The 17,139-nt window shown below is 40.5% G+C and overlaps 1 protein-coding gene across 1 annotated transcript in view; it reads right to left on the minus strand.

Annotated features, from left to right (window-relative positions):
- Positions 1-17,139, minus strand: part of LOC309701454 (voltage-gated inwardly rectifying potassium channel KCNH7-like) — an 88,107-nt gene that overhangs the window by 14,302 nt on the left and 56,666 nt on the right. The window contains exons 6-12 of the mRNA XM_082525664.1: positions 13,195-13,620; positions 7,753-7,984; positions 7,490-7,657; positions 6,991-7,190; positions 4,735-4,987; positions 3,012-3,217; positions 2,389-2,473 (exon numbers count right to left, since the gene is read on the minus strand). Coding sequence (XP_082381790.1) covers positions 2,389-2,473; positions 3,012-3,217; positions 4,735-4,987; positions 6,991-7,190; positions 7,490-7,657; positions 7,753-7,984; positions 13,195-13,620 — 1,570 coding nt within the window. The remainder of the gene's footprint in view (positions 1-2,388; positions 2,474-3,011; positions 3,218-4,734; positions 4,988-6,990; positions 7,191-7,489; positions 7,658-7,752; positions 7,985-13,194; positions 13,621-17,139) is intronic.

A 17,139-nucleotide genomic window follows, 5' to 3' on the forward strand; every position in this document is an offset into this window, starting at 1 on the left:
TATTAAAGTATCTTTTCTGGAAATAAGCTTTTTTTATTTTATAAACCTCCCCTTTTATTAACATTGAGGCTGTCATTGCACTTGAGTCAGCACACATTCATGAGAAGGGGCTAGGAATGAGGAAGCGCAGCTTTGGCAAGTTAAATGGAGCATCAGTGGGCTTCAGTGTAACTCAAACACCACCTGGAGGCATCGTTGCGTAGACCTGTTTATTTAAAATACTGTCCTGAGAATCAAAAATGTTTGTAGGAAAAACCGAATTCGCAGCTAAGGTCACCATGACTTCCTACAGAGTGGACGGTGTGCCAAAAGGCCACCGTGTGATAACTAAATGTTGAATTCTTGAAGACATTCAACACATCCAAAGCATTGAAAAACACATCACCCAAAATTCATTCTCATTAGCCCTCATGAGTTTCTGACCTGACACAGGGAGGTCACATGCTTTGCTAAGACATCAGGCAACTCTGATTTGCCTGCTGTCTTCCTTTTAAGGCCCAGTTTCAATACTGTTATTTGGTTAAGTGATCAGATTGGATTCGTGTGTCTACATGTCGCCCGGCTATCTGAATGAGTTGCTATGGTAACAGTGTAATAAGTAAGCAGCTCTGCATGTGTACCTTGTCCTTTGCGTCCTGTGTTTTGCATGACAAAAGACGCTTTGTAAACTGACTTTAGCATCCACACTGACACACTTCTCTAGAAATGTCCAAATGTGGTTTCAATCCACTTAAAAAAAATGCTGGAATCTTTCTGGATACAATATAGATGTGCTAAAAATAGGTCTGAGAAAGGCTTCACACTCAGCTCCACCTAGGCTCTGTGCACAGGTACATGTATAGGAAAATGACTTCATTTGAATGTGAGTCTCTGTGATAGGTACAGGTATGTGAAACATCAGTCACAGAAAAAAAAAACATGAAATAAGGCTAAACAGAGAGTGTAACAGTGGTTTTGGAGATCATTTCTCTCAAATTATGCTGACAATTCAATACCCAAACTTTGGTCATTTAGTCATAAGATCCATAATTGCAGCTGCTGTTGCTCGGATGAAAGGCTCACTGTTAATTATTAATAAAAGCTACTTTCAGATGCTCCCTTACTCACAAGGGTCACCTCAGCAGGTAGTTCCATATTTGATTTGGCAGATTTACATGCTGTGTGTCTCTCTTTTACACAAGTCCAAACAGATCTGTGTCTAAAACAGTGAAAAGAATTTGCAGACTTTAGACTTACAGTTTAAAGTGATTGTCAAATTTTATATGTAAAATTTATGACTAAGTTTTCAGAAGTTGATCAAATGAAAGTAAATAAATTAAAACTGAGAGAATGTTCACATTACTCTGTCATTAATCTGACAATCCCCGGTGAGGAAGGACAGGGCAGGAGTATTAGGAAAACTCTGTTTTAACAGGAAGACTTCCAGCATAGCCAGGCTCAGGTAGGTGCTGTCACCTGCTGAGGCCAGGTGAGTCATAAGGAGAAAGACAAGATGAACAAAGAGCAACCACCAACAACAACAATCTTCTGGAAGTCCAAGCCTATAGCCCAGGGGTGTCGAACCCCAGGCCTCCAGGTCCAGTGTCCTGCAGGTTTTAGATCTCACCCTGGGTCAACACACCTGAATCATTTAAACCAGTCCTCTGGAGAACTTCAAGATATGTTGAGGAGGTAATTTAGCCATTTAAGTCAGCTGTGTTGGATCAAGGACACATCTAAAACCTGAATAACTAAAAATGGTTCAGGCACCTGATCCAATCCTAATTATAAGCTTTATGACACTGTCTGTCTCCTGAACCCAAACTGGAAGCCGTTTCCACAGAGGAGAAACGCCTTATAGTTGAAGGCTCTGCCTCCCCTTCTACTTTTAGAAACTGCGGGAACCACAAGTAAGCCGTGCAGGCGTATTGAAGAGTGCTCGTAAGGATAACATGGTACTATGAGGTGTTTAAGATAGAGGGCCTGAAAGATCAGATGGATTTTATGAGGATTTTAAATGGGTTTTCTGGATTTTACAAAAAGCAAAGGAAGACTAGCTAATGTGGACTTTCTGTGCAGAGCCATTTCTAATTTTTTCAATATTCTGCATTTTAAAGTTGTTACTAGAGACTTGTTACATGGTCAGGAACGACTTTTAGGCACTGCTCCTTATAACTTACCTTACTGGAGGCCAAGATATCCATGGTATGTATCAGTTTTGGCAGCATGTTTCTGAGGAATATTTAAATGAGGGTGCAGCAGGTCTGAGGTGTTAGCTGGCTGAATAAATGGCACTGCTATGGTAACAGTAAACAGTAAACAGCATGTGTGCTGGTTATCCAGATGCAAAATAAACAGGGTTTCCCATTTAAAACCACCAACAGTAGTGCTTTTGTGCATCACGCTGACCTGTGGAGGATTTCCTTCTGTATGAGACCCGTTTTCGACACTTGGAGTCATCCATGTTAGAATCAGTTTCTTGTGAGTAGGTCACCTATAAAGAGATGATGTATGATCAGACTGAACCAGCGTAAAAGTCTGTGCCATATCTGTGTCACTCGCCTCTGTTGTTCTAGAAGTAAAAATGTTAGAAGCACAAAAATTGTGTTGGTATTAAAACAACAAGCTTCCTTAACTAAGCAATATAAACTCCTGCCTGTCTTGTTGGAACACCATGTCTCTGCTGTTTTTGTTGTAATCCTAGCACGCTCTTCTCATGTGTCACCTCTGCTCTGCGTCCCTCTCTGCTTTCCAGTTCTCTAAATAAATAACCAAAGGTCAACACAAAGTGCACTCCCAGCTCTCTTTTTAAAAGATAAAACTAGCTCATTTGGATTCACACACACACACGATGCTGCTCTCTCACTTAACGTGTTATTACAACCTCCCACATCATGTCTTCTGTCCAGCGATTAGTACTCTCTCATTCTTGTCTTCCAGCAAATGAGCGATTACAGAAATTTCTTTAAAATAGAACTGAATATGAAAGCCTATATTGCTATAATCGGTGGGGCCAGCCTTATTTAAGTTACCTTTGCATTTTCATCACGGAGGTCAAACGTGAGCTCCAGGTTAGTGAAGAAGTGGTCCGCGAATTCTGGATACATGTCCAGCACCTCCAGAATGTCCTCCCTCTGAATGGTTTGCAGGTCACAATAACTTAGCGCCCGCACGTCTGCGCAGGATTTCCCCGGCTTTGCGTACAGGTGTATCATTTCTCCGAAGATGTCATTTTTGCCTAAAGAAGAAACAAGTGGGGAGGTTGACACAGGAAGTGTCATCTTTCAGCTTATGAAGGACATTTATTTTTGGCAGAAGAAATTAAATTAAAGTTACTGGAGAACATATAGCATATATAACTTGTAGATGCAGTGTTTTGCAGACTGGGGAACCTCTGCCTAAGAAACTCTCCCTCTGATGCTTTTCTTATAACCAAACATGTTACTGAGCTACAAATTAAGCTAATTAGATGCAAAATGTTCCTCCACCTGTTTTTCTTAAAATGATAACGATAAAACTTTGTTTCATATTGACTAAAATATGGATTTATGAGATTTTATTTACATTTTGTGTTATTTTTGTGTTGATCTACTTCCCTCGCAGAGAATGTGCTGACTTACATGTGATGGCCCTTGCTTATCCTAACCCTATTGTGTCATGTGCTTTCTCTAGACCTTATTGGCTGTGTGAAAAGAGCCCTTAATGAAAAACAAGCGTATAAAAGGCTCAGCAGGCTACACCTGCCCACAGCTGAGATGAGAAAAACAGGGAGACCAGATGAGATTTGCTGTGATTAAATCTGGAAGCTGTTGATAGCAGAATGCGGCTTCTGTCATCAAGCACTACATCACACCACGCTGACAACCACACAAAATTTCTCTACTCTCTTTTCTTCCGCTGTCACTTCACATTCTTTGTTTTCTATTGCTCTTCTCTTCTCTCTAACCTGCCCACTCGTTCATCCCTCCCCATTTCTTTTGTCATTTGTCTCTATATGAAAGAAATCGTGCCCTTTTTTTTCCATTAACACATATTCTCTGTTACCCTCATCCCACTATATGTACCCCCCCCCTGTGTTCTGTCCTCTCCCTTCATCTTGAGCATGCCTGTGAGGGAGCAGTAATCAGAATTTTCTTTGAAGTTAAAACAACATACCCGATAGGGAGCTCAGCTGCCAGCCCAGCCTTATTATAGCACAACTGAGCCATCTTCATTTAGCTGGCCCACCTGCATCTACACTGATGGAGGTGTACTCAGGCAAGTCCGACCAGACTGGACTGACAGGACTATCAGTCATACTCTTTTGAGGTTCCTTTTAAAGTGTTTTTGAGCTGGCTCATCAGCTGGATTCAATTGTTATTCACTAATTAAGAACATTTAGATGTTTGCATACTTGGATGCTGAATTGTTGTCAGCGGGTTTTCTGCACTGTGAAAGCTCATGCTGGCTGTAACAGCACTAGAATTCATCAAACCCTCAGACATGAGAGTATGATTTGAAGAAAAAATGTTTTTTCTGTTGCTGAAAGCCAATCAAAAACAATTATTAACAAAATGTTATACTTTGGCTCTTTGGTTAAACTTAGACAAGACAAGAAGTTTGACATCCATCTATATAAACCTACAATCAGCAGGTGGTTGATGGAAAAGAGAAAAAACCACTAACTTAAAGCATGCTGCTTTTAAAGTTAATGTTTGTTAATGTGAATGCAATTCATATCTAACGTAAATCTTTAGATGAGTAATGCAGACCCACCCAGGATGGCCACCACAACGTCATCCTTTAGGATTTCAATGGAGCCACGGGAAACAAAGTAGAGTGCTGTAAGTACATCTCCACTGTGGACTAGCGTGTCTCCAGGGGGCGCATGGGTCGTCTTAAACCTCATGGCCAAGGCCCGAAGGCAGCCCTTGGTGGCTCCGTGAAATGCTTTACGGCCCTGGAGGAGATTCTTGTTGAGGTGGAGGCAGATATCCGCCTGTAGGCACTCTGGAAAACCCTTCAGGACCTGAGTCAAAGCACACATGTGTATGGTCAGACGTATTGAGGTAGTATATTATGTAAGATGTGATGGTTCTTTTTTCTTATATTTTATGACTTTGGGTTTGGGGTGAAGCAGTAGGTCGAATTGACTTGACTTCCAGAGAAATTTAATACAGTTGCCACTTGTGCTCTTTCCTTCTTCTCAAAACCCTGCAGTAGAAATACTCTGCAATGTCTTTTTACTGTTTTAGTGAGCCTCTGAGGAGCTTAAAATAAGAGGTAAACAGAACATTTAGAGACTGTAAAGCTGTAGATAAATGAAATCACAAAGTCAAAACACAGATTTGACATTTGAGTCTTCTGTCTGTTTCTTTATGTACTCACATAATGAGAATCCTCTAAGAATTCTAACCTCAGTAACGCTCATAATTTTTTTTTTCCAATACTCTGACCCTTTGTTTGTTGTTAAAGGATAAAAAAACAAATACCATTTAAAAAATACTGAACCGATAAAATGTGAAGCATTCCTACACATTTACCATTACAATTACCATTTCTAGTGACATCACATTCAACTTCTGTTAAAAGGAAGTTTTTCTTTTCCACAGTCACCAGGTGTTTGGTTAAAACACTGTTGGGGTTTTTCTCTCGATTGTACAGTATTTACCTTACAGTAAAAAGTGACCTGAGGCGATTATTTTTGAACTAAAATTAAAACTTATTTTTGCACTTACCGTTTAAAGACATAACCCCCCCCCCCCCCCCCCCCCCCCAAAAAAAAAAAAAACCCAAAAAAAAACCCAGCGACCACTGACAAAAAACTTAAAAATCCCAGGACAACTTGAACTGACTATTAATAAGTGTACATTTTCATAGACTGAAAGGCTTGAAAATGAGGTTTGAGTTCACTGGACATCACAAAGACATTTCTTCTTTTTGTCATTTAGACAATGACACAAGCACAGCAAAAGAAATGTTGCCTGAACAGGATTTCTGGCTCTGACATGCTTTTTGTTGCTCGCAACAAAAACTGATTAGTACATTTGGAAAGGAAAGATTGAACAACATTTGGCAAGCGCAGGTGCCGCCGCGGAGCGTGCAGCCAAGCCTCCCACAGTGGGAGGGAAACCTGGCAGTGCCCAGCGAGGCTGTGCCCACTCTCACAGGCATGATTCACTCACTCTCTCTGGTACCAGATGAATATCATGGGGTTGTGTTTGAATACACAGATTTCATGCAAAAGGAACTTCAAGACAGGCCACATGCAAGTCTACCAATGATAGACGATTACTGGGGCCTGTGAGAAACATGAAGAATTACGTGTGTGTTCCTTAATAAAGGCATGCACAAGTCGATAAAATATATGTGGTATGGTTTCACCACAGTTGTGTACAAAATAGCTATATGTCCATATATGCACAGTAAATTGTGTAACACCCTGATGAACAGAACACGTCCATTAATTACATGCATGTCTGGGGCACTAATAAAACCTTGACATGGTGTATTTGATGGTCTCATGGAGAAACTAACAAAGCATTACACTACTAATGTCAGACACAGCTAGGTGAAGCTCTAAGACTGAGGAGCATCCGTATAAACATTGTGTTAGCACATGTACCTCCTGCTCTTACCAGAGTGGTGGGGTCATTCCATTTGACATGAGGCAGACATGGAAAAAACAAACTTATATAAGTACCATGAACAGTTCATGATGACAAAAGCCTGAGTTACTGTATGCACACACAGTAACAGTGGCTTTCATTCACTTGGTTAAGGCTAAACATTGCACAGGATAATGAAAGCATTGCACTATGCCAATGACATAGCAAGATAGGTTCACACTGATGTGGTAAGAGCGTTTTTCAGAACAAGATAGTTGAAACTGAGCAGAAATGGGGTTCAAAACTTCAAACTCACAGAAATGAAATTGAAAAAGGGGGAGAAGAAGTAGCAGAGAGAAAAACCCAACAGCAATCCCAGTTTTGTTATAGTTCCGTACCAGTGCAAACACCATTCCTCTCGTACCATATTCATGTCGATGCCGTTAGTGTACGTCCAAGCGTGTTGGAAGTACTCCTCCAGCCTCTGCCTCAGTGGGTTTGGGATCTGGTGGAAGCGGATGAATTCTTTGACCCGCAGCATCTGGAGGTGATACCTGGCTGTACCTGAATACAACCTCTGGATGATGGCGGACACATTTCCAAAGATGCTGGCGTACATTAGAGCTGGGAGAGAAGCCATAGAGGTGACCTTTGAGTACAGATGGGTTCATCTCTTCATATACATAACACCTACCTTGGGAGTTGCTGCTACTGCCAGAAATGCACAAACTGATGTCCTGAATGTGGACTGTGAATCCTTTATGTTCCAATTATGCTATATCAGCAGGTTTTAACAGTGCATTTATTTATATTTAAAAAATACATTGGATCTTTCATGTAAAATGAAAACAGTACTAGTTTCAGTGTTTGGCTTTATGTCTTTCCTAACTGTCTGTATGTGCTGTCATTCAGTTATCACTCACATCCAATGAGCATAACACATATGGAAAAGATCTTCTCAGAGTTGGTGTTGGGGGAAACGTTCCCAAAGCCCACGCTGGTCAGACTGCTGAAGGTGAAGTAGAGTGCTGTGACATACTTATCTTTGATGGAAGGACCTGAGCTTGGGTCACTGTAGTTGTATTTTTTCCCTGTAAAATGCAACATAATCATTTTTCTATCCTACTTTTAAATTCAGCTTTAAAATAGAGAACTGAGGGAAGGAACTATCATCAACAGACATTACCTATTGACACCCCCAGGTTGTCCAGCCAGCCAATTTTATGCTCCAGGTAAGGCTTCTCCACATTTCCAATTGCGTACCAGATGCAGGCCAACCAGTGTGCAATGAGGGCAAAGATGCACATGAGCAGCATGAGGACAGCAGCACCATACTCTGAGTAACGGTCCAGCTTACGGGCCACTCGTACAAGCCGTAGGAGACGGGCCGTCTTTAGCAGACCGATCAGAGTGGTAGTCTGGAAAACAGAGAAGTGCACGCTCACTTAAATCTATGTGTTTTAAATACTCTACGTTTGGATATGTACATGGTACAATGTGCTAAAATATGTGATACAGGGAGTGATGGTAGTTTACTCATGTCCTTATTCTACTGGGTGATAAATCTGGGGATGTGTAGGTATTCAGGGATTTCAAAAAAAATCCTACTATTTAAAACTTCCTATTTTTTTTTCTTTTAGGCTCACGCAACACAAATAGAGTTCCTAAGATTTGTAATGTTTAGTTATTTATTTAATCTCCGACAGGGACCAGTTCCCTGTTGGAAACAGGGAACTATGGCGTTACCTGTTGAGAACAGGGAACTTGCAAATTGATAAATTATACAACACTCAAAACATGGCTAAAAGGAGTTTCTCTCATCTCTTTTTATTTATCAGGGGTTATAAATGAAAGTCTTGAAAAGTTAATAATGGCTAATAATATCGGTCTGCAAATAAATCAGTTGGGCTCTAATGGTTATCGGTCCATCAGTGATTAGGTTCACTCACTGTTTAGTTAAGCTTATAAGTGATTACCGACTCAAAAACATATGGTGTAGCTTTTTGCAACATACAGTAGTAGATCATTCGTGCTGGTATAAACAGATCTTTCAAGGTCTCAGCATCCCTTGGTGTCAGCACAACTTCCCTGCCTCAAGCTCTACAAATCATAAAATGTCAGTAAGTATCTGGCTTCTTAACTGGCATGCCAAAAAAGCGTATGAAAGAGAGAAGGTTGCTTTGGTGATTCATCTGTTGGCAGATGAAAAAAAAAACCTTTTCGATAACTGCATATGATGATGGCAAAATGAGCTTAAAAAAAACAAAAAATATCACCAGCTTGGAACCTCCATCAAAGTCTCAAAGCCAGTGTGCCAATGTGTCCCCATTTTTGACACAATGAATACAGAGTGTGTAACGTGAGAGTGGAGCGGCTATTAGTGTGGAGCAATCTGTAAACACAGTACAAGAAAATGCTAATAGGTCCAACCACTCCCTATCACACCTGGCAATTATCTTAATATCCTTAAAGAAGCACAAACCTTAGTAACTGTGCTTCGTCACTTCTGTGCTTGCCTATGCAGGTGAAAGCAAATACGACATTGATTATTCAAAGCACTAAAAAGTAAGAAGGGGGCTTGTTGTTTGTTGTTTTGTTTTGAAAGCAAATGACTGATGAGAAAGAGTGCGTCTACATCATGCTGAGGAAGAGTGCTGTAGCTGCTTCTGATGGGTCCATTAAAGAGCCTCCATTCTTCCAATCTCACCCCTAAATCACAGCCATCTGTCATTGCAGTGTTCCCTTTCAGTGACAACACAGTGAACAGTGAATGAATCTTGTATAGAAACAGATGGGCTTCAAATTATCCAGCATGCAAGTGACTCTGAGTGACCTGCACAGATGACACAGTGCATGCTGTATAATGTGTAAAATTGATTAAAATCTTAAAGTAAGTTGAATGCATTTGGGGCTAAGAGTGAAGCTAAAGCTAACATTAGGAACAAACTATATGAAAAATACCCAGAAAATATCCAAATATCCCTCTGGTCATCTGCCACTGTAGCTTTGCAGGCTCCCCTGGCCACTTTTAAAACCCAAGAGTCAACCAAGGGTGTGATATAACTTTCTGTCTTCAAAGTGGTCACATTCCTTCTATCCGACAAGAGCTCTGCACGGCACAGAACAAGCCAATAATCACCCAAATGTTTCCCTTCTTCATGTGATCTATAAAGAGAACATATTATCCACAACTATAGTGTCTACTGTCTGAGTGAACAGTTGCAGAAAAATTTCAAGTACAAATCTGTCTGTCCTTCCTGTGTGCACAAGCGAGACTGAGGGGGCTGCCTGTTACAACGAATCTGCCTCCTTTCTCTTTGTTTAGTACAGCCGTTGCTGCAGGTTTTACAGCATAATGGAGTTGGAGTGCATTTTTGTACAGTCTGCTTTAACCAAGGGGAAAACAATGCACATTTACCCTCTGAATGGAGACAGAATGTGAAGCCGGGAAGCAATCCATTACACACGCCTCACTTGATTTGCATGAAAATATTCACAGGACATCTGTTATAGAAAAGAGGATTTGCTTGTGTTGTTCACTTGACCTTAAAGGGTTAATTTAATATTTGTAATCATAAATGTCTCTTTCAGGAGGGCAGATACAGTAATATGATCAATTTTGTGGAACTGTCATGAAGTAGCTAGACACACTGGAAGCACAGTGTTTATGTAAATTTACTACCAGGCACGGAAGAGATGTATGTAACCACCCACGCACCCTGACATTTTGGCTTTGTTCCAGGTTTACAGTGGTCTGCCCAGAATTTCAGGTGAATGACATTTGAATTGTGATTTAGGTTCACTTTTTTCAGGGATCCTCCATAGTTTGCAAATGTGTCAAATGCGGGCACTATATCCATGTGAATGTGGACATAACATGCAAACTATCTGATCTTATCACAACAGGACATTGATATGAAAATGATGGAGGAGTTGAAACAAGTCCTGCAGGCAAATTCGAAGCCACATCATTTTCTTTTGTGTGCCAGCCTGCAGCCAAGTCCAATCAGAGCAGGATATCACCCAGGAATATGCACCCAATAAAATCAGCAGAAAAGACCCAACAAAACTCTTAACACATTGTCAGATGTGGTTTCCAGGCAACAAAAGTGCATGAAATTAGGGCTAAAAATAGTTCCTGTTTCTGCACAGTGAGCTAAAATAACACACCTTAAAGACCAGAGCTAAAAATGTACATGGATATGTTATTTTCAGCTTCTCTTGATTGGAGGAGGTAAAAATACAATTTTTTTTTTTTTTGCCTCATCCTGACACTGTGTGCTGTGGACGCAAATTGTAAGTAGAACACATCCTGTCACTGCACAAGTCATTTGGCTGTATGATGAGGACGTATGTTGTGCTGTGGTGTCGCTCAGCTGTCTGCTCTTTTTTCCTTGCCCGCCACTCACTGGTGGCCTCTAGCCATGTACTTCCTCAAAGAAACACACACCTAATGGTAAATAAAGACTTGGCAAACCAGTAGGCTGACATCAGATCAGGACCTTGCTCTTAATACACACCTTAATCCTGGATATATCCTAATTTTATGTGTGTTTTTGAAGGTATTGCTTTGCGTATCGTGGAACCTGGAATTTTCACACATTGCAATGGACTGCATTGCCAGATTTGCTCCTGGATTGATTTGAAAATGCAAGGAAGGGGCTGGGAATCAGACCCGCTCTAGAAACAAGAGAAATGCATGTGTTTGGGGCAGTAAAGGATTGGAATATTGTATTTCCTTTAAAATGTTTTCTTACTATTAAATATTAAATGAACCTTGATGTATGTAATTTTATTTTGGAGTGCAAATAATTAAAAAATGTTTCATTTAATCTGATTTTTTTTGTATATTCTCAAGCTAGTAATTATGTCCTCTGCTGCTCCCCATTCTCAGCAGCGGGAGTTTGCTAAGCCATCTCCCTCAGACTTGCAAGCAGAGCTGTTGGGCAGGCACAGACCTTTTTAAAGATTTGGATGGCCTGGGGCCGTAGAGTCTGTCTCTGATGAAAAGAGAGCGGAGGGAAGCAGATGCGAAAACGAAGTGTCAGATTGGTTTGGGAGTCTAAGCATTCAAGATAACATCTCAAAAAAAAAGACTGCCCAAAGTGTAGCCTGATGACACAGGGGTAACTAAGGCAGGACTGATGCTCAGCAGCTTCATGGTGTAAAAAAAGAGTTCTTTTCAATTTAGGTTTCACAAAGCTATTTCAGGTAAAAATGACCCCCCCCCCCCCTACTCATTAATCTACTGATTAAGTTTATTTAAATGTGTTCTGTACTTATTTAAATGTGACTGTACAAAGAGTTGATCTGTATCTAAGAGGACAGAGAGGATATTAAGTACAAAAATCCCTTTGGACTTCTCTATCCCCAACCAACCCCGGCAAATGGCCGTTCCTCCCTGAGCCTGGTTCTGCTGGAGGTTTCTTCCTGTTAAAAGGGAGTTTTTCCTTCCCACTGTCCCCAAAGTGCTTGCTCATAGGGGGTTCATATGATTGATGGGTTTTTCTCTGTAGTATGTAGGGTAGGGTCTACTTTACAATATAAAACACCTTGAGGCGACTGTTGTTGTGATTTGGAGCTGTATAAATAAATTGAATTGAATTGAATTGGAAGAGTGTGTATTGAGAGATGGACGGAGTACTTTAAGAAGCTGCTGAATTATGCAAATGAGTAGGAGAGGAAGATGGAGGAAAGTTCGTGAATCTGGAAGTGCAGAGGATTAGTCAGGAGGAAATGAGCAGGTTAAAGAGCATAAAGGCAGCTAGTCCAGATAACATACTTGTGGGGCATCGAACTGTTTAACTAGAGCATGTAATACAATCTTTTACCGATTTACAAGAATGAGGGTGATGTAAGAACTACAGATGGATAACGCTGATGAGTCATGAAGCAATGAGAATGAGTTGTAGAAGCTAGGTTAAGAAGAGGGGCGACGATCAATGTGTAATGTGTATGGGCTCATGTTGAGATGGGGTTAGGGTTAGGCACAACAGGCATGATGATTGCTTTGAGAGTATTGATGGAGAAGCATGGAGAAGATCAGAAGGAGCTGCACTGTCTTTGTGGATCTAGAGGAAACGTAACAGGAAGGTATGCTCTGGAGAGAAGATGAATGAAAGTCAGTAGAAGAAGTAAGAAATGAGTGAAATCAGAGAGACAGATTCATGGACGTATTGAAGGATATGCAGAGGGTTGTGTGAAATAGGAGGATACTAGGGATAGGGCAAGATGAAAGCCAGTGAGCTGCTGTGGTGACCCCTAAAGGGAAGAAGAAGAAGAAGGACCATACATACTATTGTTACTGCTGAACTGTAATAACCTCAATCACCTGAACGACATTCACCTCAAGATGAACTGAGATACTAGTGACCATAATGTGTAGTGGTTAACACATTTGCCTAACAGGTGAAAGATCCCTGGTTGGAGACTGGGAGAGGACACAAATAGGGTTGGATGAACCCACCAATGTTATCTCGTGTTCTAAAAGACCTTTAGAGTGAGTTGTGATTTATTCTGTGAGTTCAAGTGCTTTTCTTGTAAAGGCAGTCAGATACTCGGTCATCACTGTCATCATCTCCAACTCTGCCTGGTTGATAACTGACTGATAAACGAAATAAATCCTCACCTCATCAGATCCTGAGCCAAAGATGAGCAAGTCAAAAGGGATGGCAGCCACCATGTCTATGAGGAACCAGCCTTTAAAGTAGTGGATGGCGATCTTGGCTGGGTGGCTGACCACCTCCTCATTGGTGTTGACGTAAGTCGTCCTAAAATTTATAAGGATGTCCACTATAAACATAATGTCAACTATCAGATCAACCACATTGAGGGGCGAGCAGGAATAACCACACTCCCGTCTCCTCTGCTCCTCAATGTCATTGAGGAGGAAGGCAGCAGAGTAGGGGGTGAAAATGGCCGTGTAGATGACCAGCAGCAGGATCAGCCAGTCCCAAACTGCTTTGAATGGACTGTAGTGAAGAATGGTCCACTTATCCATCCGTGGTGTCTGGAGTTTGTATTCAGGAAGCACATCGGCACCCAGAGAAAGAACCTAGTGAAAAACAAAGAGAACTTTTAAAATTTTACTGCCTTTAACATTCACTATCTGTGTTCAAATACACACACATTTTGGGAAATAAAAGTGTAATACGGTGCTTTTTCTTGCAGATTCTTTGCAAATTTGTTTTTATTGAGGACTTCACTGATTGCCTTTGCAGTGCCTGGGAGAAGCTTTCAATTTCTATTTCTGTTTTACGACACCATCAGCAATATTTTCAGAGTGAAGGGTCAGGCGAAAGGATTAAAATTTTAACTACATGGACATTTCAAAGAGTCTGTAAGTAGATTTGCATCACAGGAAATACAGGATGAGCATTGTTTTTGATTAAGAGTCAGAACTTATTATTTGCCACTTTGAGTCTCTACTTTGTGAAGGTGCAACAAATCTAAGAACTGCATGCACTTAACAATCTTAAATATGCTCTGTTTTTTGAGAAATTTAGTTAAATACAAGAAAATTTGAAAATATTTACACTAAGCGTTTGCATGTCTGCTCTCTTACATTGCTGGGCATGCTAGTAAGTGGAATTGCATACAGTCATGGTGATAACTATCAGTACATATTAAAAATCAACTTGTCCTTAGCAGCTCTTAAAGTAAGGTAAATATAAAGTTAGATGAATAATTATTAAGCTAAAATGAAGAAGCGGTGTGCTAAAAATTATAGTACACAATGTCCACAGTTTGGACTGAGAAGAAAGACGGTTTGGAGTAAAGGAGGCCATTTACGTCCACTGTGACAAACCATCGAGGTGACCTCTAGAGCTCATATGACGGTGGGTTCGGGTGATGCCTTGTAATGTTAGCGGTTTCACACCTTTGTTCTGGAGGGGGTAATGACCCCGCCTTTTTTCACATCTTGGTTCATGTGATAACCCGCATGATTAATAGTGGGTCATTGACCCTCAGCACCACCCCCAAGGTGTTGGTTTACGGCAGGGGTAGGCAACTCCAGGCCACGAGGGCCGGTGTCCTGCAGGTTATAGATGTGTCCTTGAGCAAGCACAGCTGATTTAAATGGCTAAATGACCTCCTCAACATGTCTTGAAGTTCTCCAGAGGCCTGGTAATGAACTAGTTGTTTGATTCAGGTGTGTTGATCCAGGGTGATATCTAAAACCTGCAGGACGCCCTTGAGGCCTGGAGTTGCCCACCTCTGGTCTGAGGGTTAAGGGTTAATTTCCTGGGACTCTCCATCAGTTGTTTTAAAACTGAAGAAGCCTCTGATGACAGGAGGAATATCTTCACTATCCTAAAGAAGTCACTGTGGCTCAAGTTTTAAAAAAGTTTAGTTTTAATTAAGTTTGAAATCAAATTTGCTATGAAAAAGACAAACAGGCTACGAGAAACAGAAGTAAACAGACGAAGGTGCATGTGATCTGTCAACCCCACATGAAAAAAACAAAACAAAACTCCTGATTATCCAACATCTGTGGGAGAGTGCCAAGAAATTAGACTGTAAGTGATAACATCCTAGCAATGACATGCCATATTTTATGAAAGATAATTTAGGATAAGATGAGATAAGGAATACTGGAATATGTTTAAATGAAGGTTAAAGCCTACATCAATGTTACAGAGCACATGGAAAACAAATGGCCACAAACCTCGTTGAACTAAAGTAATGATGTAAACAGGTAACTGCTGCTAAAGGTGGTTCTACAAGATACTGAATCATGGGGTGTACTTAGTTTTATTTTGGCTTTGATATCATAAAGACAACATGTAATAAGTCATCAATTGTTAATCTGAAATTGTAAGACCTGATAAGGACCTTTTTAATAATGCCCTTATACGTAAAGCCGTGGAATTAACAAAATGTATATTTTCTTTAGATTAGGTCAAGTAAAATTCAAAAGAAAAGACTTATCGCTGTGTGAATAATGCAGCTGTACATCATATAGATTCAGATGTAATGCACTTCACCATTATCTGTCATCCACAAGAACATCTTGCACATTACTTTAGGCATGATTTCCAATAAATAAATACTTCTCCAGTGCCTGTTTACAGAAACTCTTAAAATTGAAGCTTCAGTTGAGGGAGTGATACCTTTTATTATTATTATTTGTAAGAATATTGTTTATAAGAACAGAAACTGAACATATCAAACCAAAATAAAATGACGATGCATCAACTGCATATAGAAAAATAAGAGCATGCATAAATGTCAAAATGTATCATCAAGACTGGAGGTATAATCCATTCCGGCAAGCCTGAATGTCAACATAATTATCTCTGTTATTGCAGTCACCATATAAACTACAGAACCTAATAGCTTTTAACATGAATATTAAAGCAGCGTCATGGGACTTTTTTCAGATAAGAGTCTCAGTGACTTGGAGGTAATTATAGGTGCAGGCAGGGGTACAGCTATTCATCTAAGTGTTCAACACTTCAATAGCTACAAATTTTCATTTTCACTGCTGATTATGGCAGAGGGGGTAGGTTTGATGGGTGGGTGTGCAGGTAAATTGCATGCACTACAAAGGCAAAGATACAATTATGATGTGATGTATGTGAGTGAGCACGAGAATGAAACAAGAAGGGAGGGCCTTAAGTGACTTTATTTTGGCATTCATCATATTTTTCATTGCTCCTCTATCGGTGCCCTGTCACCCCTCTATTCTAACCATTGTAACTGGGGAGGTAGGACCGGAGAACAGAAGGATGACGTATAGCACAATGTGGCGTGGTATTAATAATTGAATTGGTTATTAAAAACCCCATCCCTCTGGGAGGAGGGTTAAACGCTTTTACCCTCTGATATGGGATAACCTTTGAAATCGATCAGAAACCAAAGGACAGGCAAAGGGAATGCGCTCTAATATTCATCAAGCTGCCACTTCATTAAAGCTGGATGCTTAAAGTGATGGTTTTAACTCAGAGTTTAATTACTGTTGACTTTGAAATAACACCTTAGATTCCCATTCTTGTAAAATGATTTCTGTTAGGAAGGAGTATAAATGTTGAGAAAAGCTGACACTTGCTGTACCGAGGACGATTGTGGCCCGATCGCTCACATGATCCCACAACCTGCTGGTAATCCTGAGAAAGTTGGTTGATTTGTCAGAGTGACAGTTCTAGATCAAAGTGTTGTAGACATCTGTTTCTAAATTAATGATCCCATCTTAATTATTTAACCTGGTTACAGTAGCCATGTGCACTTGGTCAAATGAACTCTTTCTTGCTGGTTAATGGAAAGCACATTCTGTGTGTGTCTCGGTCTCAAGCACAAATAAACATTAGCTCTCCCCTCTTCTGGTTTTTCTGGTCTGCACAGTGCACACTGAGATATCATTTAGAAGTACATAGACCGTTATTTGACTCAAGATTCCACCTCAGATAACCGCAAGAAGTATAAACTGCTAAGATGCGGTCATTTGAGCCTCATATGGGGATGAGCCACACGTAGGGCTGTTCGATATAACGATATATATCGGATGACGATATAAAAACGTCTATCGTTTCATTTTACACTATCGTTTGTTTCGTGGTGTTGCAAAATAAAC

The sequence above is a fragment of the Aulonocara stuartgranti genome, assembly GCF_965226115.1.
Source record: "Aulonocara stuartgranti genome assembly, chromosome: 23".
NCBI classification, from domain to species: domain Eukaryota; kingdom Metazoa; phylum Chordata; class Actinopteri; order Cichliformes; family Cichlidae; genus Aulonocara; species Aulonocara stuartgranti.